The sequence below is a fragment of the Aspergillus eucalypticola genome (genome assembly GCF_003184535.1).
Source record: "Aspergillus eucalypticola CBS 122712 chromosome Unknown BO83scaffold_20, whole genome shotgun sequence".
In the NCBI taxonomy this organism is placed as follows: domain Eukaryota; kingdom Fungi; phylum Ascomycota; class Eurotiomycetes; order Eurotiales; family Aspergillaceae; genus Aspergillus; species Aspergillus eucalypticola.
This window is the reverse complement of record NW_020290294.1, coordinates 327,290-350,316: the sequence shown is the minus strand read 5'-3', so window position 1 is coordinate 350,316 and position 23,027 is coordinate 327,290. Positions and strand designations below refer to the sequence as shown.

General features: G+C 51.6%; 8 protein-coding genes across 8 annotated transcripts; 5 read left to right on the top strand and 3 right to left on the bottom strand.

Annotated features, from left to right (window-relative positions):
• Positions 1-500: 500 nt before the first annotated feature.
• On the top strand, positions 501-1,048 carry mbf1 (multiprotein-bridging factor 1; the record flags this gene model as incomplete). The annotated part of the gene is made up of 2 exons (XM_025535444.1): positions 501-656; positions 740-1,048. 2 exons carry the CDS (start codon positions 501-503, stop codon positions 1,046-1,048), a joined length of 465 nt encoding a protein of 154 aa, XP_025385946.1.
• Positions 1,049-2,634: 1,586 nt separating this feature from the next.
• tif34 (translation initiation factor eIF3 subunit i) lies at positions 2,635-4,361 on the bottom strand. The gene is made up of 4 exons (XM_025531698.1): positions 4,185-4,361; positions 3,550-4,056; positions 3,373-3,489; positions 2,635-3,316 (listed from the first exon to the last, which is right to left on the bottom strand). The coding sequence occupies exons 1-4, from the start codon at positions 4,209-4,211 to the stop codon at positions 2,957-2,959; spliced, it is 1,011 nt and encodes a 336-aa protein (XP_025385945.1). The 5' UTR covers positions 4,212-4,361; the 3' UTR covers positions 2,635-2,956.
• A 608-nt stretch (positions 4,362-4,969) lies between these two features.
• BO83DRAFT_365211 (C-1-tetrahydrofolate synthase) lies at positions 4,970-8,503 on the top strand. The gene is made up of 5 exons (XM_025529664.1): positions 4,970-5,300; positions 5,367-5,387; positions 5,444-5,481; positions 5,543-8,070; positions 8,137-8,503. The coding sequence occupies exons 1-5, from the start codon at positions 5,177-5,179 to the stop codon at positions 8,243-8,245; spliced, it is 2,820 nt and encodes a 939-aa protein (XP_025385944.1). The 5' UTR covers positions 4,970-5,176; the 3' UTR covers positions 8,246-8,503.
• A 1,635-nt stretch (positions 8,504-10,138) lies between these two features.
• BO83DRAFT_89016 (NADP-dependent isocitrate dehydrogenase) lies at positions 10,139-12,051 on the top strand. The gene is made up of 7 exons (XM_025537691.1): positions 10,139-10,298; positions 10,402-10,412; positions 10,474-10,507; positions 10,564-10,702; positions 10,753-10,789; positions 10,844-11,340; positions 11,395-12,051. Exons 1-7 carry the CDS (start codon positions 10,263-10,265, stop codon positions 11,817-11,819), a joined length of 1,179 nt encoding a protein of 392 aa, XP_025385943.1. The 5' UTR covers positions 10,139-10,262; the 3' UTR covers positions 11,820-12,051.
• An 837-nt stretch (positions 12,052-12,888) lies between these two features.
• BO83DRAFT_400720 (uncharacterized protein) lies at positions 12,889-16,018 on the bottom strand (the record flags this gene model as incomplete). Its single annotated transcript, XM_025533414.1, has 3 exons — positions 12,889-12,899; positions 12,927-13,176; positions 14,507-16,018. 3 exons carry the CDS (start codon positions 16,016-16,018, stop codon positions 12,889-12,891), a joined length of 1,773 nt encoding a protein of 590 aa, XP_025385942.1.
• A 97-nt stretch (positions 16,019-16,115) lies between these two features.
• On the bottom strand, positions 16,116-17,977 carry pgxC (putative extracellular exo-polygalacturonase). The gene has a single exon (XM_025537690.1). It carries the CDS (start codon positions 17,533-17,535, stop codon positions 16,213-16,215), a length of 1,323 nt encoding a protein of 440 aa, XP_025385941.1. The 5' UTR covers positions 17,536-17,977; the 3' UTR covers positions 16,116-16,212.
• Positions 17,978-18,069: 92 nt separating this feature from the next.
• On the top strand, positions 18,070-18,907 carry BO83DRAFT_380198 (SRPBCC domain-containing protein). Its single transcript, XM_025531697.1, has one exon. The coding sequence runs from the start codon at positions 18,190-18,192 to the stop codon at positions 18,829-18,831; it is 642 nt and encodes a 213-aa protein (XP_025385940.1). The 5' UTR covers positions 18,070-18,189; the 3' UTR covers positions 18,832-18,907.
• Positions 18,908-21,295: 2,388 nt separating this feature from the next.
• Positions 21,296-22,534, top strand: BO83DRAFT_317627 (protein kinase domain-containing protein; the record flags this gene model as incomplete). Its single annotated transcript, XM_025527707.1, has 1 exon — positions 21,296-22,534. One exon carries the CDS (start codon positions 21,296-21,298, stop codon positions 22,532-22,534), a length of 1,239 nt encoding a protein of 412 aa, XP_025385939.1.
• Positions 22,535-23,027: the final 493 nt, after the last annotated feature.

Here is a 23,027-nt window from a genome sequence, read left to right as displayed (position 1 = left end):
ATATAGTAACCGCCATGGAACCAGCATAACAACCCAGCCAAACAAGACCACTACAAGCAAACATATTTTTAAATCAGCACTAAGCACAAGGCTAACAACTCACTCCCTGATCAATAATCCCAGAAAACCGACTCACTCTGAGTCACCACAAACATTTCCCCAAGCAAAGTAAAGCAAAGCCTAACCCAGAACCTCAGCCAACAATCGGGCAACGTACGGGGAAAGATTGGCCGATCCATGATGTCAGCAACCCTAACCCAAAGTAGACTAGCGCATACCGCCCCTCTGACTCCGCCATCCCAGGGCTCGAGAAGCTTCCGTGGCGTCGATATAAATTCAGCGGGCCTTGAACATCCCTCCTTACGACACACCTCACGCGATCGCACTTGACACTCACACACCGCCACCCTCACATCCTCCACCCACACCACACCCCTCAGTCAATCCACCATCACCTCTAGAACCTCCATCTTCTCACCAACTTTGCATCTATCTTCAAAATGAGCGACTGGGACTCTGTTACGCGCATTGGAGCCAGACACACTGGTGGCCCTGCCACCCGCGAGACCGTCGTCAAGGGTAAGAGCGCCTTGAACGCCGCCCAGCGCCAGGGTCTCGTTATTGGTACCGAGAAGAAGTATGCTACTGGTAACGCTGTAAGTATACCACTTAATTTGCCCCTCGATTGGGTTCAAGAAGCAGTGAAAGAGGGGTAGCCAGGCTAACACAGAAATAACAGGCCGGACGCTCCGGTGCCCCCGAAGGTCAGCACCTGACCAAGGTCGACCGCAGCGACGACATCGTTAAGCCCAAGACCGTTGGCTACCAGGTGGCGGATGCGATCAAGAAGCGCCGCAACGAGGAAGGCTACAAGATGACTCAGAAGGAACTCGCCACTAAGTGCAACACCACCATCACTGTTGTTCAGGACTTCGAGCGCGGTACTGCTACTCCGGACCAGAAGGTCCTCAGTGCCATGGAGCGCGTGCTGAACGTCAAGCTGAGGGGTACGGGCATCGGACAGGAGAAGTTCCCTAAGAAGAAGTAAATTGATCGGGGGTGAGCCCGCGGCTTTTTCTTGGGGGAATGGAGAGTGAAAATTTGTTGATTGATTGAACTTTGCCTTTTTTCATCACCCTTTTTTACTCTTTCGACGGCTTTTTCTTACGGTTTTTATTTGGTCATGCCCCGGGTTTACTTACGACCTTTTCTTTTTCGAGAGACTTTTTCGGATGTTACGTTATGAATGAGATCCCATGATTCTTTACTTCTTTATCCCCCATTCCCCGCTGTTTGTGGTTCTGCTGGTCGGAAGAGCGCTGGCCTGATATTTATATTACGAGGGGAGTGTGATATGTGATCTTTGGGGAAGATGAAAAGAGAAAGAAAAGATCATACATATTGATAGAAATGTGCATTTTGCGGGTATTCGTGTCCCTAGAGAGTATCTTTTGAGTACTCGAAAGATAGAACACTGAGTTGCACGTTGAGCACGGATCAATAGTCTTGCAAGAGACAAAAACAAGTGGCGAAGATACTACAAAGTCGCCCACAACTGATTTCTATATATCATCTATACTTATTCGACGAATGTCATCCAGTACTGACTCAGTTAGTACGTGACTAGCCTGAAATGAAGTGAGGAATGAAACAAACAATTGTAGTAAAACAAATTTACGCAAAACAGATCAGAATCCCTTACGCATTCTGGATCTTCACATTTCTGTGTAAAAGTTATAAATCTTGCTAAAGCCAGCCAGTCGAATTTGACTTTCACTATTAACTAGCTCTACTAAAACTTGGAACACAACCTCCCTCAGATTGAACTCTATCTCACTTTCATCCTTTGACATGCGCTTGGCATTTGGTCTTAGGTGCCATCGGCACCTTCGTCTCAGCTAATGTCGGCCGCATGGTCCTAGCTGCAGTCAACTACCAGGGGTTGACTCCAAGCTTGATAGCCTTCAACACGCTGCCGATCAGGTTCACCCCAATGACGAAAACATCATTTCGCAATGAGAGACTAGATGGCATGCGCAACTCTATCGAATCCTCGAGTGATTTGATACACGAGAAGGAAGATCAGGAATGCGACAACACTGAGCAAGGAGACAAGACAGCTGACCGTCGTCAGACAACCGTTGAAGATATACTTTAGTTTGTATGCTTGATAGGGCATCTTGCTCCCGACATGCGTTTCTGTTCAGTTGTCAAATATTAGTCCTTTCTAAGGTCCTTCCTAAGTGTCAACTGTTGCTTTCTCGCGATAGTTAGTCACTGTATCAAAGGAATGATAATGTTACGCCGCCAGAAATCGAGGGTTCGGCCGTGTTGCGATAGGCAGTTACAATGTTGGGGTATGATGGCTTTTGACCTCAGCGACGCGGGCGACATCATGGGTACTAGTTATTCGTCCAGGTAAGCTTTTGTGCACAACATACTATAAGACAATACAGTCTTTTCCCATATAGGATCATACTAGCGCATGTTAGTTGGCTTCTAGGATTTGAAAACAACTCGTATCATATATGAATACTATCATATGATGTTATAGTAAGGAATACGGTTCAGGGCGGCTCTGTACATCTATGTTCACGAGAACCCGCCACTAATACTACATGAACTTAAAAGAAATGAAGCAATGTAGTTTCTTTTATTAGGACACAGGAAAGCGACCAGAAAAGCAAATGGTACCAACTCCGACTTTATCATGGTTAAGAAATGATAGAAAAAGAACTCATGCCCTGAATCGCCCCGAGGTCTCTTTCTCGTACCGCCGTGCTGCCTGTCCTTGCTACTTTTGGTTTCTTTTGTAGTAAGTAAAGGAGAAAAATGATATCATCTTCGCCTCATGAACACATACACACACGATGCGTGTTTATAAAAACTGGTAGGTAGGTAAGATAGGGGGAGGAAAAAACTAAAAAAACTCTTTGCAAAACTTTCGTCACACACTTCACTTCCTCAGCTGCTCGCGCTCGACCTCGTACATGAAGTCGAAGTAGGGCTTGTCGAAGTGGTGCACACGGACGTAACCGTCCTCACCACCAGAGGCGTAGGCAGTACCGGCGGGGTGGATGTGAACAGTGTTGAGGGGACCGAAGTGACCGCGGACACGGCCGATCTCGTCCTCGAAGACCTTGTGGTAGAAACGAGCCTCGAACTTACCCTGACGGGCAGAGGTCGTGGTGACATCCATGGCGGCCTGACCACCTCCCAGGATCACGTAGTCCTTCTTGGGCGTAATGGTGGCGCTGTTCAGGGGAGTGTCGGCAACGTAGGTTTTGAGGATGGCGAGATTACGGGTAGACATGAGCTGGTTGGGGGTTAGCATTTAGAGTCGTTTAATATGCAAAGTAGCAGGTTATGTACCTTGGCGGACTTGTCCTTGGAGGCAGTGATGAAGTAGGTGCGGTCGGGAGAGAACTGGATGTCGTTGATCTGGTGGTCGAACTCGTGGGCCTGGACGTTCTCCAGCTGCTCACCGGTCTGTCATCAAGTTAGCATCTAGCCCCCTCAACGCATAGCAAAACAAGGTATTCTGCGCACCTTTCCATCGTACTGGCTGACACTGCCGTCTTCGTGACCAGCAATGATGTACTTGCCCATGTAACTCCAGCCGGCAACCGTTGCCTTGCTCTCTGTGCAGGTGATGCGCAAGCTAGGCTCCTCAGCCTGCTCCGTCAAGTTCTCGCCGTAGTTGATGTCCAACACCGCAATGGTACCCAAGAAACCCATACGCTTCTCCGTCACAGCCAAGAGTCTGCTTCCATCGGGGGTGAACTCGACCCGCTTGACGGCCGTAGGGAAGTCCCACACCTTGATGCATTCGCCGGTCTTCACGTTCCATAGTCGCACGGTGTTGTCTGCCGAACCGGTTGCCAGAATCTGAGTGTTCGGGCTCACATCGACCGTCCAGATAGCACCCTGGTGTCCGTTGTAGGTACCGAGTCGCTCGCCGTTGGCCGACCACCAGGCGCACACAATTTTATCCTTAGCCACGGAGAAGATAAGATCGCCATCGCGGTTGAACTTGATTTGGTTCAGGGACCGTTCCTATTAAGCAAGATATCTATCAGCCACTCGTCCATATTTCCTATCATTTCCCAAATTTTATATCATTTTCCTAGCTCCTGGGGGGGCGACTATCATCGCGTTCGGGGGTGGGTATAGGCGAAACGCACATGGCCGGAGAGCAAAATAGGCCGCATTTTGGGCCGATCAAGCTGTGAATCTGGGTAAGGCGACGGAGGGGAAAAAGATGCTGAATCAGAGGTATGTATCCTCTGTAACCGGAGTCGACTAAGACCTGCGAGATGAGGCGGAAATCCTTGCGGGGTGCTGGCGGGCTCACGTTGTCGGCGTCGTCAGACTAGTTTGAATTTCATCGCACAGTCCGGGCTTGCCCGCCAAGACTTTCCTGTTCGAGCCTGTTCTGTATGAAACGCTTCATACCGGATACGTGGTTCTTCCGTTGCGATGATACACATCATGTGACTTGACCAAGCCCTGAAGATTTCCTACCAATTGGGACCTGGAAGACGTGATGGGCTGACCGCCAACTATGCGCTATACCCAATGCAAACATATGGCGTTCCGAAAGTCCGAAGCATCTGAAAGTTGCGGCTCGCGGGAAACTTTGTCTTGTGAAAAACAGCAGAACAATGGTAAAAGGAGGAGGCATTGAGAGTCGCAGAAAGGACATTTTCACCCACTAGAACTATAGAATATAAACAGATCACAAAGATCAATTGGGAGCGCTGCAGACACTGAAGACATTCAATGTTGTTTGGAAGCTAATGATTTCAATTATTCAACGATATTACTCGCGTTTGCGTTGATCGACCTTTTCCCTATCTCCATCTGACCCGGCCGAGGAAAGCTGGTTGGCACTGGGCCAACCGACGAAGCAAATTAGATGCCTTTCCCCCCCGCTCGTTCGGCGACACTACCCCGCTGTGCTGTCAACGCGAAGCATTCTTATACCCTTCCCCCCAGTCACCGTTTTTACCCACTACTTCCACCCTCTGTTCGACGCCAATTTTCTTCTGCACGCGGGGTTACGTCTCGTATCCGCTTTTCGCCGTTATCTGCCAGACCTGGCGTGCTAGCTTGCGAGTGGCTTGGTTGCGCACCGTCTTGTCATCATCGTCCATTCTCCGGCACCAGGACAGCCATGACGGCCACCAACATTAATGGCACCCAGATTGCCAAGAACATCCGGGCAGGGTTGAAAGAGGAGATCCAGAAGATCCAGGAATCGAATCCCCGCTTCAAGCCTAATTTGGTGATCTACCAGGGTGCGTCTTGCTGTCACAGAAATCTGCCCCGCGGTCGAGAATAAGCTGACAATGCAAAATGAACAGTGGGAAGCAGATCGGACTCGAGTAAGTAGTAGGCATCGTGTTGGTGGGAAGGTTGTATAGACTAATTCATGTGTCAGGCACCTATGTGCGCATGAAACTGAAGGCCGCAGAGGAGGTGCGTCACCACTCATGATTACCATCTTTCCATCTACTCAGTGCTGACTCGCTCCGAACAGGCCGGTATCATCTGCAAGATCATCAACTTCCCCGAAGACGTCACGCAGGCCGAAGTCCTCCAGGAAATCACCAAGTCCAACAATGACCCCTCAATCCACGGCATTCTCGTCCAGCTGCCCCTCCCCGAACACCTGTCCGAACACACCATCACCTCTGCTGTCGCCGATGAGAAGGATGTCGATGGATTCGGTGCGATCAACATTGGTGAGCTGGCCAAGAGGGGTGGTCGTCCTCTCTTCGTCCCATGCACCCCGAAAGCTGTGATGAAGCTTTTGGCGGAGGCCGGCGTCGACCCCTCCGGAAAGCAAGCCGTGGTTCTTGGCCGCAGTGACATTGTCGGAAGCCCGGTCAGCTACTTGTTGAAGAATGCTCACGCCACCGTGACCCTCTGCCACTCGAAGACTCCCGACATTGCACGCATCGTCAAGACCGCCGATATCGTCGTTGCTGCAATTGGACAGACCGAATTTGTCAAGGGTGATTGGTTGAAGCCTGGCGCCGTTGTTATCGATGTTGGTATCAACTACAAGCCCGATGCCACCAAGAAGTCTGGCTCCCGACTTGTTGGTGATGTTGAATTCGAGTCTGCCGCTCAGGTCGCTTCGCAGATCACCCCGGTCCCCGGTGGTGTTGGTCCCATGACCGTGGCTATGTTGATGGAGAACGTTGTCTCCGCAGCCAAGGCGTACTTCGAAAAGCAAAGAGACAGACGTATCACTCCCCTCCCGATCAAGCTGGCCAGCCCTGTTCCCTCCGACATTGCTATCTCGCGTGCGCAATACCCTAAGCAGATTACGGACCTCGCCTCGGAAATTGGCATTGAGCCCCACGAGCTCGACCCCTACGGCCACACCAAGGCTAAGGTCAGTCTCGGTGTGCTCGACCGTCTGTCGCACCGTCGCAATGGTAGATACATCCTGGTCTGTGGTATCACCCCTACCCCTCTCGGTGAGGGCAAGTCCACAACCACGCTCGGTCTCTCGCAGGCTCTTGGTGCACACCTCGGCCGCATTGTGTTCGCCAATGTGCGCCAGCCTAGTCAGGGCCCTACCTTTGGCATCAAGGGTGGAGCTGCTGGTGGAGGATACAGTCAGGTTATTCCTATGGATGAATTCAACATGCACTTGACTGGCGATATCCATGCCATCACCGCCGCCAACAACCTTCTCGCTGCCGCCATTGAGACTCGCATGTTCCACGAATCCACCCAGAAGGATGCTGCTCTCTACAAGCGTCTCGTCCCCGCCAAGAAGGGCGAGCGCAAGTTCCAGCCCATCATGTTCCGCAGACTGAAGAAGCTGGGTATTACGAAGACCAACCCCGACGACCTTACCGAGGACGAGGTTCGCCGGTTTGCTCGCCTTGACATTGACCCCGAGACTATCACTTGGCGCCGCGTTCTGGATGTTAACGATCGTCACCTCCGCGGTATCACTGTGGGACAGGCTCCCACGGAGCGAGGCCACACTCGTGAGACTGGCTTCGATATCTCGGTTGCCAGTGAATGTATGGCTATCCTGGCCCTGAGCAACAGCCTGGAGGATATGCGTGAGCGTCTTGGACGCATGGTTGTTGCTACGTCGAAGAACGGTGACCCTGTCACCTGTGACGATATTGGTGCGGGCGGAGCACTTGCTGCGTTGATGAAGGATGCCATCAAGCCCAACCTGATGCAGAGCTTGGAGGGTACGCCTGTCCTGGTCCACGCCGGTCCTTTTGCCAACATCAGTATCGGTGCAAGCTCGGTGATTGCCGACAAACTGGCTCTGAAGCTCGCGGGTACGGAGCCCGATGAGGATCACGAGTCCAAGACCGGTTTCGTGGTGACGGAAGCTGGCTTCGACTTCACCATGGGCGGTGAGCGGTTTTTCAACATCAAGTGCCGGTCTTCCGGCCTCTCTCCGGACACTGTGGTCATTGTGGCTACTGTACGCGCCTTGAAGGTGCACGGTGGCGGTCCTGAGATCAGCCCCGGTGCTCCTCTGCCGGAAGTGTACCGCACGGAGAACATCGATATCCTGCGCAAGGGCTGTGTCAACATGAAGAAGCACATTGAGAATGCTCGGCAGTATGGTATCCCCGTGGTGGTTGCGATCAACCGCTTCGAGACGGACACGGAGGCCGAAATCGCCGTTATCCGCGAGGAGGCCATTGCGGCCGGCGCAGAGGACGCGGTCCCCGCCAACCACTGGGCTGAGGGCGGAGCCGGTGCGGTGGACCTGGCTCGGAGCGTGTTGGCAGCTAGCTCCAAGCCTAAGGAGTTCAAGCTCCTGTACGACCTGAACGGCAGCATCCAGGAGCGTATCGAGCGGATCGGCACGGCCATGTACGGTGCGGAGAAGGTTGAGTTCAGCGAACTGGCCCAGAAGAAGGTTGACACCTACACGGCGCAGGGCTTCAGCAACCTGCCCATCTGCATTGCCAAGACGCAATACTCGCTCAGTCACGACGCGGCACTCAAGGGCGCCCCCACTGGCTTCACTGTGCCCATCCGGGACGTTCGGCTAGCAGTGGGTGGTGGATATCTGTAGGCATCCCGTCTCAATTCTGTGCTTAAATTTGGATCCATTGAGCTAACCCATTGTGATTACAGGTACGCACTGGCTGCGGACATCCAGACCATCCCCGGATTGCCGACGGCGCCTGGATACCTGAATGTGGATATTGACCCTGAGACCGGAGAGATTGACGGTCTGTTCTAGACGGTAGATTCAACGTCATTAGTGTTTAGAGTTGGGACTGGTTTTATTTTCATAATGTCATCGATTATTACTGTTTGATCTAGCAAGATTTTTGGCCATGATAAAAACGGGCAAGGGAAGGGTTTAATTCAACATATTACGGCAGGACTATACAGGGCCGGTGTTTTCGGGTCACTGAAGGAGGGTCAACTTCAACAGGATTGCAGTGTCTCTTTCTGCGATATACATAGTACGAAGACTATTACATAGTTAGATGGTATCCAATGTAGAAAATCTACAGTGGAGATTATCTTGATTATCTCGATAGTAACTACTCTGTACTGAGTATAATTGAGTATGGTGCAGGCCTGGCGTGGGGAATCATAGATGAGTCATCGATAGTTCTCCGGGGAGGAGAGTGGCAAGTCCGACCGGCAGCGACTTCGGTGGTTGATGACCCGGCGGAGCACACTGTATCCGTTGCCGCGGGAAACAGCGGTTGCGATCGGCTGGACTGGTCGGAGAATTCTACTTTAAGCCTTTTAACGTTGCAGACACAGGGATGCGGATGGGATGGCTAAAAAGCAAATTACGCGGGATGTTGTCAGGTGCATTTGGGGTGTGACCATTTAAAATTGCGAGTTACGGCGTATACTGATGGCGGTTGTAGTTAGTTACGTGCACCGCGGAGGACTTCATCTTATCTTGATGGAGATCAATAGCGGGCGGACAATAAGCAGGGAGGGAGGGAGGGAGGGAGGAATGGAGAGTCTGGAGTACTCCGTAAGGCGGGAACGGAATAGCGCAGAATTGGGTGTGAGGAAGAGGGTCTGATGCCACCACGGACTGCAGTTTGACCGGGACCCATTAGTTAGTAGCAAGTAGCAGCAAAAGTAGTGCCAATTCCAAGGGAAGGGAACTTTTCCCCTCGAATAGTCCGGCTTCGGCGACCAGAAAGTCGCAACGGTGGGCGGAAAGGGAAGTGGGTGTGTGTCAATTCCAAGCCTTGGGAGGGAACATCCACGCCGGATAAGAGGTTGCCTTTTCCTCTCTTCACTCTCTCCTCTCCGTTCTTTCCTCATTCCTCCCCAGGTTCTTGCTTATTGCAGGAAGATTATTTCCCAGAAGTGAACAGAAACGATTTTCCGGGTTCTCCGATCTGCCCCGTGAAGGTCCCTTACAGCAACAGCCTCTCGTCCAGTCCGGCTTAACGGCAGCTTCCGAACTCCACCACCGCCTCCTTCCAGCCGAGAGCTTCACGGCTTCTTGCTTGTCTTTCCCTCGGGTATACTCTCTCTCTCCCTCCCTCCCATTCTCGTTGCCCCCCAAGTTTAGGTCCCCCTTTGCAGCGTGGATTTGCGATCCTCCTCCTCGTTTCCCCGTACCCGATAACTGATCCGCTTGGGCAGACTTTCCCCGGTTCCTCCCACCCAGCAGGCCCAGTTACTGTCGAGTCTTTGGCAATCCATCCCACATCATGTCGTCTGTCCGGTTCAGTTCCGCATTGGCGCGCCGCTCCTTCGCCGTCGCTTCCCCTCCTCTCTCTGCCCCTCTCTCTTCCTCCGCTCGTCGCTTTCTCTCTTCTTCCTCTTCTATTTCTTCTTCTTCCTCCTCCTCTGTCTCTACTCGCTCTCCCAGATCTCTTACTTCTGCCTCATCCCTTCTCTCCTCTCGTACTGCTTCTGCCCGCTGGACCGGTCTATCCTCGTTGAACCTTACTCAATCCCGCACCATGGCTACCGAAATCTCCAAGATCAAGGTCAAGAACCCCGTCGTTGAGCTCGACGGTGATGAGGTATGTCTGATTTGACTTTTTATGTTTTGGCTTCCCTCCCCTCCTTTATATATGTAGAATCCTGCATCTCGGCCCTGCCCCTCGTCGGGATGCGCATTTTCGTCATGGCGCATTCCAGACGCGGGGAATAACGGCGGCTGCCGCCTGGCCCCTGGCAGCCAAGCGTCAATCGTTCGGCGATCCAGGGCTCAATTGCAGGACAGCAGGAAGTTTTGACATGTGCTAACCTTGCTCTTTTACTAGATGACCCGTATCATCTGGCAGGAGATCAGAGAAAAGGTATGTAGTTGGCCCTCGGCTGCCCCGCCACGCATCAGCTCCAGATGCATTCCTCCCGTTCTCTCCCGCATCTTCACACGCTAACTCGGCCCCGCTTCTATAGTTGATTCTGCCGTAAGTCGAGTTCTTCCGATTATTGATCCATCCAGTCAGTCGACTAAGACATTACGCCTAGTTTCCTTGACATCGACCTCAAGTACTATGACCTGGTAGGGCTTCTGTGGCAAGAATTGGTGTTTTGGGTGGAGACTGACAGACATTGCAGGGTCTTGAATACCGTGACCAGACCGATGACCAGGTCACCGTTGAGGCTGCCGAGGCTATCAAGAAGTATGGTGTCGGTGTCAAGTGCGCCACCATCACTCCCGATGAGGCTCGTGTTGAGGAGTTCAAGCTGAAGAAGAGTACGCATACCGAAGCATGTGAAGGAGTCATTTGCTAACCCTTGCTTCAGTGTGGCTGTCCCCCAACGGCACCATCCGTAACATCCTGTTCGTACCTTGCTGCAATCCCTGCTGTTAAGCTCAATTGCTAATTTTCTGCAGCGGCGGTACCGTCTTCCGTGAACCCATCATCATCCCCGCCATCCCCCGTCTCGTCCCCGGCTGGAACAAGCCTATCATCATCGGTCGTCACGCTTTCGGTGACCAGTACCGTGCCACCGACCGTGTCATCCCCGGCCCCGGCAAGCTCGAGCTTGTCTACACCCCTGTCAATGGCGAGCCCGAGACCGTCAAGGTCTACGACTTCCAGGGTGGTGGTATTGCCCAGACTCAGTACAACACCGATGAGTCGATCCGTGGCTTTGCCCACGCCAGTTTCCAGATGGCCCTGCTCAAGGGTCTCCCTCTGTACATGAGCACCAAGAACACCATCCTGAAGCGCTACGATGGTCGCTTCAAGGATATCTTCCAGGAGATCTACGAGTCCACCTACCAGAAGGACTTTGAGGCCAAGAACCTCTGGTACGAGCACCGTCTCATTGACGACATGGTTGCCCAGATGATCAAGAGTGAGGGTGGTTTCGTCATGGCCTTGAAGAGTAAGCCTCTACCCCTGAAATTGTGTGAGGACTATGCTAATTTAAAACGTATAGACTACGACGGTGATGTTCAGTCCGACATTGTCGCCCAGGGTTTCGGCTCTCTTGGTCTGATGACCTCGACCCTGGTCACCCCTACTGGCGAGGCTTTCGAGTCTGAGGCTGCCCACGGAACCGTGACCCGTCACTACCGCGAGCACCAGAAGGGCCGCGAGACCTCCACCAACCCCATTGCCTCCATCTTCGCCTGGACCCGCGGTCTGATCCAGCGTGGCAAGCTCGACGAGACTCCTGATGTCGTTACCTTTGCTGAGGAGCTTGAGCGCGCTTGCATTGAGGTTGTCAACGATGAGGGCATCATGACCAAGGATCTGGCTCTGGCCTGCGGCCGCAAGGAGCGTGAGGCCTGGGTTACTACCCGCGAGTACATGGCTGCCGTCGAACGCAGACTCAAGGCCAACCTCAAGTCCCGCCTTTAAATACCCGATTGTTTTGCATTGATACACTAACGCTAGCGTGACTCGATGAGTCGATATTCTTAGAATTACGGGTTGCATTATGTAGATTTTACAAAAGGTGGAGACAGTTGTTGAAACCACATGTATAGTGCAACTGATGTTTGTTGTTCCATGTCTCATGAAACTTGTACATGCTTGATAATGAAAATAGATGCAGTCTTCTGATAAATTATGCACTTTTCTGGAACATTTCCTAACCGAGCCCACTTGATGTAAGAGTACAAATGAATCTGGGCGCCAACGGACCGAACCGTGGATCCTCACAGATTGTGGTGGCACACCCAGCCCAGTCCAGCAACATCCGCGGGGATATGACTGTATCAGTATCTATTGACGCAATAGATCTGGATCCGGCCTGCCAACCTCGGGCTTAGCCGTTGCCACGTCTGCTTCAGCAGCAAATCCTTTTTTTCTTTATTCCAATAAAAAAAGATGGTGATATCGTCAAATCCCAAATCGAAAGATGCTGCTGCTGCTGCTCCCTGCCTCCGAACGAAGTAGACGTCGTCCGTTCATCCCAGCAGGATGTATGCCCTGCCCGTGGGAATCGTTTTCCTTTGTCTGGCGACGATCACGGTCGCGCTGCGACTGTATACACGATTGAGGTTGGTGAGGAAGCCCGGATGGGATGATTTGTTGATTGTGGTGTCGTTGGTGAGAAGATACCCTCTCAGGCTGGTTGGCTGAGTATTGCTGATGGGAGTGGATAGGCGACTGATATAGTGTTCTTTGCGTTTTTGGTTATAGGTATATCCCCCCCATATAATATGCAATATACCTGGGATAAGTGATAACAAGGTATGAAATAGAAAGCCAAAACGGCCTCGCCGAGAACGAAGCAGATCTTCCGCCGGAGGTAGTGAGGAGACAATTGAAGGTATATACATACATACATACATACCTCCAACCTAACCCTACATCACCACCATACACATACATATACTAATATTATGGAATACTAATGAATCAATAGGCCCTCTGGATAACAATCCCCCTCTACAACCTCACCCTAACCCTCACAAAGCTCTCCCTAATCTTCCTCTACCGCCGCCTCTTCCCAACACACACCTACCGCATCCTCCTCATCCTCACCCTCATCTTCGTCATCATCACCGGCCTCTGGATGGTCCTCAGCACCCTTATCTTCTGCATCCCCATCAACGCCTTCTGGGATACCTCCCTGCCCCGTACATGTCTCCCCGAGGATGTCGTCTGGTGTCTTAACGCCGCGTTCCAAATCACTACGGATTTGATCCTCGTGGTATTGCCGTTGCCGATCCTGGCGAGGTTGAATCTGCCCAAGAGGCAGAAGGCTGCCCTGTTGGTTGTTTTTGCGTTGGGGTTTTTGTATACCTCCCTTGCCCCTATACCCTATATAGGTTGCTGATGATATGGGAAATGGTGTCTAGTGTCTGCGCAACAAGCATCATCCGCCTAACAACCATCGTCCGACTCCTCCAAGATCCTGACTTTACCTGTAACCCCCTATCCCCCTTCTCTATCCCCCCATATCCCCCACACCCCAAAAACTAACAATTCCCTAAAGCAGGAAACGGCCTCGCAGCAACCTGGTCCTTCATCGAATCCGCCGTCGCCATAACCTGCGCATGTCTCCCACCTCTCCGACCCTTACTCGTCCGGGTATTCCCGAAACTGATTCCTTCTCGAATGCGATCATATCATAACAGGGATAAGGAGTCGAGGTCGAACAGCAATAACAACAACAATAACAAGGCTGAGGAGGCGGGACTTCAACTTCCTTCACGACCACCCACGATAAGTAAATCCCGGACGAGGAAGTCTATATCAAGGAGAGGAACGAGAAATGAGGACTTGGATTTCCTATCTGTTTACGGGGGCGGTGGTGCGGCGGGGTTGTTTGCGCCGGGCAGTACGGTGTCGACGAGTGTTTGGGGGGATGCGGGGAGTGTTAGGTCTGCAGGAGTTGGGGATGGGAATGGGAATGGGGATGGAGGTAAGGGTGGGGAGGAGGGGGTGGGGAGAGGGATAGTGGGGGAGAGGGGATTCAGATTATGAGGGAGGTGAGGTGGGATTCTGTTTCTGTGTCCGAGTCGGTGGATGGGAGTCATGGGGGAAGTCATGGTGGTTGGGGAGATGTGGAGGGGAGGTTGTCAGAGGGGACAAGTGGGAGGAGGTCGAGTGGTGCGCCGTTTTTGCATCCGCAGTGGGTGGGGGGGAATATTGCTGAGTGGTAGTATTGTATAAAGTAGGGTTTTAGGAAATGGTATTTGGTGTATACACTTTTGATATGTGACGTCTGTCTCGGGCTAAGAGAATAGTAGTATCAATGAACCAGTGCTATCTACTAGTATTGATCAAGCATACTGAAGCATACTACATAACCCATACCTCTTTCAAAGGCCAAATTCAACCTTTGCCCAATCAGTTGTACTTCGCACCGTACCACCCATCAATGAAACTTCACCCTCTGATCCGCTATTCTGAGCATTCTGTGCCTCGGCATCTGTCTCAGCGTCCACTGTCTCAGCATCCTCCCTCTGAGTAAAAGTTTGTTCCTGTCTAGTCAGCTACTGTAGAAAGAGCGGATCGAGTAAGGCGTGCTAATAACAATGCAAGACTGCAAGACACTCACCACTTCTGTATCAATTGCCTGATCGCTCTGAAACAACAGAATCAATACGACCAATCTCCATTTCTGGGGCAGACACGTCGTCTTCGAACAACTGACCTCGGCGATTCAGTCCATCTCGATGCCGCGCACGCCTCCTCCGAAAGGAGATGTTTCCACTGTCTCCTGAAGTCGCAGCTTCACCTCCTCCATTCGCCTGAGGTTGAGTATGTTCCACAGATGCAGATACAGAAGCTGCATGGCCTGGCGTATCTACAGGAGTGGCTCCGTTTACATGGTTCCGGGGAGGTGCTTCTCCTTCCTGTTCTGCTTCAGCTGGACGGTCTGTCCCGGTAATTGGTACTGCGTGAATGGATGATGACTCAGTGATTGCGGTTTCCGGTGCGGGATGATCTCCCTGTCTGTTTAGATATCTCATAAAGGCCCGAATTCCCTCGCCCGTCTGGTGAGTCCCGTTCTCTTGGAATGCCTGAGACGCTTGGCTTGCCCGATGTCCTTGGTCTGAATGAGACATACTCACTAGACGAGTTCCCTCCTCCCCTGGCAGAGAAGGGTTCGAATGATCTGGAGACTCTGGTGGCGAATTCAGAGGCGGGATTGCAGAAGGGTTGGGGGATTCCGCAGGATGATCGACAGGAAAATTTTCAGGAGTATTCGCAGGTGGAGGATGCCCAGGACGCTGCTCATCACTAGTGGGTTCAGGACGCTGTTCATCACTAGTAGGTTCAGGACGCTGCCCATCACCAGTAGTCTCAGAGGGCTGCCCACCACCAGTAGATTCAGGAGGCTGTCCACCACCAGTAGTCCCAAGAGGCTGCCCACCACCAGTAGATTCAGGAGGCTGTCCACCACCAGTAGTCCCAGAGGGCTGCCCACCACCAGTAGATTCAGGAGGCTGTCCACCACCAGAAGATTCAGGAGGCTGTCCACCACCAGTAGTCCCAAGAGGCTGCCCACCACCAGTAGATTCAGGAGGCTGTCCACCACCAGTAGTCCCAGAGGGCTGTCCACCACCAGTAGTCCCAGAGGGCTGCCCATCACCAGTAGTCCCAAGAGGCTGCCCACCACCAGAAGACCCAGGAGGACGAGGCTGTTTGGGCTGGAAGCACTCTCGCAGTCTTTTCCGAGAAGAGAAGCACAATCCAACAAACGGACTAACATTTAAGCTTGCCCCAAACGGCGGCTGCTCAAGCTTAAAGGATGGATCCAACAAGATAGAATTCGCAGGCAATTGAGCAGCAAGCCCCTTGGGAAGATCAGAGGCCCGAGAAGAGGCATTGCTATCACTCCGCTCAGACACACTGCGATGGTAGCTGTCGACGTTTTTGTAGCAATGATGGCAAATCACGTCGTATTCGCCTATTCGGGGGAAACAGTTAAAGCTAGCGGGAAGCATAGCCTCGTAGAGCGAGCTATCGCCCCAGTCGAAATCGCCGACTTGGATCCAGGAAGGTAGTTCATCGAGGGGAATTAGAGGAACTACCATGTAACCTGGTCGGTAGACGTAGAAATTGGGGAATGGTTGGAATTTGTTGATAGGGTGGGACATGCGTGGTATTAATGTAGTGATATGCAGATCTTGGTTATCAAACGAGTGGATGGTGTATCAATGATAGATAGTGTGAAAAGAGTACAGTAATGGGTTGTTTTGATTGATTATTGTATATGCTTAGTTTGGGTGTGCTTTCCAGAAGCTGGTGTGTCGGGTGTGGCTTCCTTATTATTATTTTCACACTACTTCGATCAAGTCGATATCGGGCTGTAGGTCCCGTTTTTACAGGTAAACCCAAGATCAGGGTTGAGGGCTGCCGTTGCGTTCATGCAGATCACACTCGCCGGTTCCAGAACTTGCGGGTATAGCTGAATGTTGTCCGTCACAAAGTTCTTACAAGACTGGCTCGTATGGCACTCAATAATGAGGGCCTCCGTATGCTTCAAATTGGGCAGCCCAACGTTGTACCAGCAAGGGTCGGAGATGCAAGAGCCGTCACCAGGCTGGTACGTATTGATCGAGCCAGAAAAGTCAGACCAGGTGAAATCCTCCATCATCACAGCCGAACTGGCATTGACAGTCCCGGACCGGGAGGCGCCCTGGTCGGTATAGCTTTGAGTGACATAGATAGGGAACGTCACATTGAAGACTCTAATGTTATTCCAGGTCACGTTCTTGACGAGTCCGGTACCTCCGCTCCATGACTTGAATCGTGCGGCGTAGAGGCCATCGGCGACAGTCACATCGTCAAAGCGGATGTTGCTGATATTGGCAAAGTCTGTGGGGTCCTCTCCCAGCGAGCCAATGCTCATGCCATGAGTCTGATAGCCGATGGTGTTTCTTGTGAAGAGTATATCGTGCGAGTCCGCCCCTACTGCAATTGCGTCGTCGCCGTTATACATGATACTGTCGGTGATTTGAATATTGGTCCCCTCCACGTCGAAGCCATCTGTATTGAAAGGAAAGCTACCTGTCGAAGTAGCATCGATAATGGCATGGCTAACTGTAATGTCTTGTCCATGCAGCTTGACATTCCAGGCGATAGGCTTTCTGGACCTGAAGTATTTTATGGTCGCTTGGCTAGTCTTGAAGCTCATGAGATGCGGACGATTGTCGATGCCTGAACTACCTGCAGGGTTCGCATCCCACCAGGGCTGTCCATACGAGTCAATCCAGCCATTATTCACGTCTTCAGGCCCAATCCAGTCCACCTTGGGCCCTTCCAAGGTGAACCATGTAGAGCTACCGTCACTGACGATATTCTGCACGGCAGTGATGTTCTGTGGCAGGTGCAGATTGCCATGCATCCGGATCTCCACATTACTGAGGTTGGTGGCCGTGATCGGCTGGAAGACGTTATAATTCACACCCTTCTCGAAGATGATAACCGAGTCAGTCGCGCATTGTGCAAAAGCCTGGGAGATGGCAGACGAGTCATCAGCCGTTCCATTTGATGCCTGATATTTAGACGGAACCACGCATTGTTGGCTTCTAGATGCTCTGCTGGAGTGTGGAATTCCGTGGACGAGTGAGGAAGAAAGAAGGAATAGGAGTGATGCCTTGAAAACAGACATGATGATGTGTGAGTAGACAATAACTCATCAATTAGCTAGTAGCATTCGCATACTCACTTACTTATATCCCACCTTGGTGTATCGTCTCGAGGTTCAGGTCCTCAACTGCCATGCCATTAACATGACAAGCTTTCGGAAATTTGCATGTTCCTCAAGATCCATTAACCGGGAAATTTCCTGAAGAGGTCGCAAGTAGAGTATGCGCGGGACCTGATCGGCGTATAGATCAACCAAGACAGCAGCGCATTAGGCTGGCATTGGTGGAGAAATTGTGACAGTTAGCCAAGTGTGGAGAGCTGCCCAGAGACGGCCAAGGTAGGTAGCTTCCTGCTTCCCCGGATGTTCATGATGAGAGAAGTGTATGTGAAGAGCATCTTATATAATAGATAAAATAGACAAAGAAGTAGATTGACTGCTGATGTCAAACAAAGTGAGAGCTGGTATGCTGCAGGGATGCGATGGAGCCGTGCAAGTGTTTATCCGGGGTCACATGGGGGTGGAGCCGGGAGTCCAGAGTGAAACTTCTCCTGTCAGTGTCATAGCTTCTTGCTAGATTGTTAGTTAGCTAGCTATTTCTCTACTATCGCGTGTGACATAATCGCCCTTCTTACATCTACTTCTCATCTACATTCCTACAAATTAGCTCTCTTCAGAATGACCGCCCCCACACCCAAGTCGGCGCTCGCAACAATGCCGACGCCCAATATCCCTGCATCCGAAGCTGTCGGCCACTGCCAGAGCGTCGCAATAATCGATGCTCCACTGCAAGAAGTCTGGGATACTCTCATGGACACCTCTACCTTTCCCTCATGGAATCGATTCGTCCCTGCCGTGACTATCCGAGAGCAGCCCGGATGCGAAGGGGGCGATCTCTCCTCCATCCTCCAGGCTGGGACGAAGATGACTTATCACGTGAACATGAAGCCGACCAGCTCGTCCCAGCCACAGCGTGCACAGGCGAGCAATGATACTCCATTGGTCGTGACGGAGTGTGATCCGCCCAGCGAGAGCAAGAAATCCGGTCGCATTGTTTGGGTTCTTGATAAGCAGGCGCAGGGTCGCATCATGTCCTCATTGTTGGCAGCGGAACGGGTCCATGAGTTCGTGGAAGTCGATATTCAGGATGAACAGGGACAGATGAGAAAGGGGACGGAAGTGCGTAACTGGGAAGCGCAGAATGGAGCCCTGGCGTATGTGGTTCGCTGGATGGTGGGGGCTCAGCTGGAAGTAAATTTTGAGGTGTGGTTGCAGGATCTCAAGGAGTATGTTGAGAAGCAGAGGCAGGCGCGGGAATAAGATGAGCTAGTCTAGGGTGTGCCCCTTTACTTTGTACATAGTAATAATACGAGTTTAAATGGATGGCTCCTTGCTGAGAGTGGTTTTTGGTAGGGATTGCTGCATGCTGGGTACATTAGATGATATCCTTGGATACGTATCTAAACTCTCGACTCTCTATTCTGTAGTGTTTTTTCCGAACTCGCAAGGTCCCTGTTAGATGTGATCAAATACTGTATACCGTACGGGATTCCGAGACAGCCTTACAGCCACAACTAGCGTCGGCCCCGTGCGCGCTTGGCACGGCGATGTGTGCTATTCCAGAGCCATCCACCGGTTCCGTGCCAGGTCATTGCGTCGGGAACCGTTCCTTTGATCCCGTATGGTGAAGTGAGATATCAGATTGCCAGGCTTTGTCCCCGACTTGCAGTAGAGGGTGGAGCTGAGAGAGGTGCCAGTGTCAGCACTTCGGAAAGGAGGGAATTTTAGGAGTCACGGAAGAACAGATGATGACTCCACGCTACTAGTATGGCCCTAGTTGAGTAGTTATATGCGAGGCTTACGATGGCAAGTGGGAGGAGGGTCATGCACCTGATGTGACAGTAACTTGAAACTACGTACTACTATTTGAGAAAGACTAAGTTTGGTAGGAGGTCGGATGCAAAGTGGAGATTGGAAGAGCGTCTCAATGGCAGGCAATTTCCCTGGCAGACCATGACCCACGTGGGGGTGGAGATTGGCTGAGGCCCCCCCGTCCGAGGGTTACGTCCTCGGCTGTCTCTTGATTCTTGAACAGGCCTTTTTTGGGTTTGTCCTCATCTTTACCCCCTTTCAAGCAGCCACCGTCGAAGGTTCGAATTTTCGTTCATCCTTCCTAATCTGGAGTATGCGATGGGACCCTCGCCAGATTGAAACGGGGCCGCTATACTACCGTTTGATACATCCACGCAGAAAGAAGAGGGCTCCTGCAGGACTACCGCAGGGTGGATGAGCCATGGTCTGCATGTACCCATGTACGGAGTCCTACTTTCTTTTTTCCTTCAGTCGGGATGTTACGATAAGATCGACTAGTCTCGGACTGGCTGAGAGACCACGACCATAATCAATCTACTGTATATTCCCTGCAATGTCCAGCAGACGCCACGACGCGCGTGAAGTAGTGGAATTTGAAGACCTCGAGATGGTCATCCCTGCAGCATAGTGTGTCACACTTTTCACGGTCTTCGTCATCCTTTTCTTTAGGGGGTGGAGACACCACAAAACAAGGATGGGATTATGGTTATTCATTCACCCTTTGCGACGGCCATCCAGGGCGAAAATGCGAGGGTGACAGCCGTTTGTGTCCGAATGACTGGGTGAGAAGGAGACTAAGTCAACTAACAAGTAGAAAACTGCACGAAATTCGAGGGTTGAGGGGCCAGCTAGACCCACCGGCTTGCCGTATTAGGACAACCGGACAACTAACTAGACGGGAGACTAGTGCCCAATAGGGGATAGTGTCCGTGCAAATGGAGGAGAAACGCGAAAGTCGCAATTCCATTCAGTCTCGCTTTTTCCTCTTTTCTTGCCGTCGCATTCATGGCTCACTCTTACTTCTCCCGGTTGCCGCTGCGGCTTTCTTGCTCATCAAACCTTACCCCGGCTTGCTTTCCCCGTTTTTACCATCCAATTTCAACATGCTGCTTCGAAATAGAGATAGAAAATGCACACCCGAAAAGGACCGATGCTGCTCCGAGCATGTCAGTGGGACTACGAAGATGGTCTCCCCGCCAGGCCAGACTCGCCCCGGTGGGTGGAACTGAACTATCTATTTGGCATGTCACGGTTACTTACGACGGTTTGCTGTAATCACCCATGGTTCCTCGGGCACAATTAAGCTATCGCTCTTTCTGTCGATCTATCCAGTTACTCCCTCTCTTTTTGAAAATAAATTAATTTGCATTTTCCGAATCCACCGGGTCGAGACTCGTCGCCTCCTCAAAATTTTCTACTCCCTGCTTGGTGTTGATTTTCTACTTTCACTCTGATTTTATCCTTCTGTTCTGCTCTTCGAGACCATGTATATGTTGCAGTCCTCATCAGTCCGCTGTCTCTTGTCCTATTCATCTTCCTGCACCTTGACCCATCAATAGTCAGTCTTAAGCGCCAGGCGGACTCGAATCCCGGTGCCGACGTCATCCAACCGGCTTGCCACCAATTGCCTCGTCATTGGCTATATGCCCGCTGCTATTGCTTCTTTAAAATCTTATTCAAGGTCCTCGGAAATCCAGCGACACCAGCAGACGTTCTAGTGATTTATCTCGTATTCGCGCCAGTCCAGTATAGATACGCGGTGTTTTCTTATCGCGCCTCTTGACCGGAGATCCCTGGTCCTATCGGCGCTGAAACCAACAAACCGTCGCACCGATTTCAACTGTCGCCTTCCCCGCTATCCCCGCCTCTTGCGATCTTCACAGAGGCATCTGCTTCTTCAGAGTTGTTCATCATGACTCCTACGCATTTGCCGTTCCCGCTCTCTGTTCGCACTCAACATGATACGGATACTCGCGCGCCGCCTCTTCTAGTGGTGCCCGGACTGACACCTCCGGTGACGCCTACTGTAGATGACGAGAGTCTTTCAGGCAGCGTTGCCACCCTATATTCTGGGGCGTCCAGTCCATTCTTGTCGCCTGTCGAGGGAAAATTAAAAGATGTCGATGCGGAAGATCGCACGGTGTCCACCTCTGACTCATTCACGGATGAGTTGGAATACCACAAGGACCCCAAAGGCCGGCCTGTCGAGTATGGCCGCGGTCTCTGGAGCGTTGTCTACAAAGCAACTCCTTGCGAGCCCTCCAAGCCCTACCTGCTTACGCCTCCCAGCTCTCCAGCTGTCAAAGCCCGCACGGTAGCAGTCAAGTCACCCGCAAGGCGAGATGCGCACTCCATTTTGGATGCCGAAGCGCTCGCCTTGACTCGGGTCAGCCGTGTCGCTGGGTCACAGAACCATGTTGTTCCCTTCAAAGGATATATCGCAGACTCTCACTCCATCGTCATGTCAGCAGTGCCGTTGGCACTGTCGACCTATATCGAAGAGAAAGCCGCTGTGGCTTTGCAGAACAAGACCACCAAAACCATGTTCGAGCCCATTCAGGGCATGACCCAGTGGTATGACCTCGCAAAGAAGCTCATCACCGGTCTGTGCTGGCTCCATGACGGGCCGCAGATGATACACGGTGATATCAAGCCTCACAACATCTTGCTCCGTGCACGTTCAAACGACGACGATTTGGAATCCGACCACTTCCTTTACGAACCGCTGTTTGCCGATTTTTCCTCCGCTCACCCTATCAGCACTTCTTCCTCTCCCGAAAGCAGTCTGGGCACGGCTCTGACAGCTTTAACACCACCATTCACAGCCCCGGAGCTTCTCTGTGTCTCATCATTAAAATCCCCAGACGTGGCGCCAACCCCAGAGTCTGATGTCTTCTCTCTAGCCGTTACTCTACTGGCTGCCGCTACAGGCGATTTGCTCCTCTACCCGGGTGCCAACCACTTCCAGCGTCTAGCCATGGCCCGTGAAGGCCACCGCGTGATTGAGTTTGCTCGCTCCGGGCCGAATGGATCTCGCATACCGCGCAACGGGATCGTCGAACAAATCATTAAACCGGCAATCCTCAAAGACCCGAGCCAGCGCATCAAACCTGCTGAATGGGTTAATCTGGTCGAGTCTATTACGATCTAAGTTTGACCATGGTTGCCTTCCTTTCGTTATCGCATCCCGCGCTCTTATCTCGGACTACTTTTAATCTCTCGTTATCTTCGGACTTTTTTACTTCGGCCATTTCTTCACCTAGCCTCTTTTCTAATCTTGCTTTCACATATTTGTCAAACTTTCTCTGGTTTTTATCACCTTAATCTTCTTGGCACCACTTCTTTCTTTTATTTTTCTTACTATGTTCAACTCCCACCAGAAACTTTCAAGATACCCGTTAGAATAGATGTGCAGACGAAACAAATTACATTTTCCACATGACTCATTCTTCCCAGATAATTACCTGAAGTATCAATAATAGCAACAGCCACTCGCATTTCAGTTCACTTGTGGAGCCATGTGGACCTTCCCCTCCCTTAGTATGCTCTCTAGACCCCTGATTTAGGTCCAACTATGGCTTATCTCGAATCAAGAATACCTATTACTATTTCCATCACAGCGATAGCCATTTGATCTTTCCATC

Excerpts from the sequence above, each read along its gene's own strand:
- tif34 (XM_025531698.1), bottom strand. The coding sequence starts at position 4,211 with ATGCGGCCTATTTTGCTCTCCGGCCAT. Across the intron at positions 3,490-3,549 it reads TCAGCCAGTACGATGGAAAG|ACCGGTGAGCAGCTGGAGAA; the intron begins GTGCGCAGAATA and ends ACTTGATGACAG. Across the intron at positions 3,317-3,372 it reads CCAAGGACAAGTCCGCCAAG|CTCATGTCTACCCGTAATCT; the intron begins GTACATAACCTG and ends ACCCCCAACCAG.
- BO83DRAFT_365211 (XM_025529664.1), top strand. The coding sequence starts at position 5,177 with ATGACGGCCACCAACATTAATGGCACCCAGATTGCCAAGAACATCCGG. Across the intron at positions 5,301-5,366 it reads TAATTTGGTGATCTACCAGG|TGGGAAGCAGATCGGACTCG; the intron begins GTGCGTCTTGCT and ends CAAAATGAACAG. Across the intron at positions 5,388-5,443 it reads GGGAAGCAGATCGGACTCGA|GCACCTATGTGCGCATGAAA; the intron begins GTAAGTAGTAGG and ends TTCATGTGTCAG.
- BO83DRAFT_89016 (XM_025537691.1), top strand. The coding sequence starts at position 10,263 with ATGACCCGTATCATCTGGCAGGAGATCAGAGAAAAG. Across the intron at positions 10,508-10,563 it reads ACCTCAAGTACTATGACCTG|GGTCTTGAATACCGTGACCA; the intron begins GTAGGGCTTCTG and ends CAGACATTGCAG. Across the intron at positions 10,790-10,843 it reads GGCACCATCCGTAACATCCT|CGGCGGTACCGTCTTCCGTG; the intron begins GTTCGTACCTTG and ends AATTTTCTGCAG.
- pgxC (XM_025537690.1), bottom strand. The coding sequence starts at position 17,535 with ATGTCTGTTTTCAAGGCATCACTCCTATTCCTTCTTTCTTCCTCACTC.
- BO83DRAFT_380198 (XM_025531697.1), top strand. The coding sequence starts at position 18,190 with ATGACCGCCCCCACACCCAAGTCGGCGCTCGCAACAATGCCGACGCCC.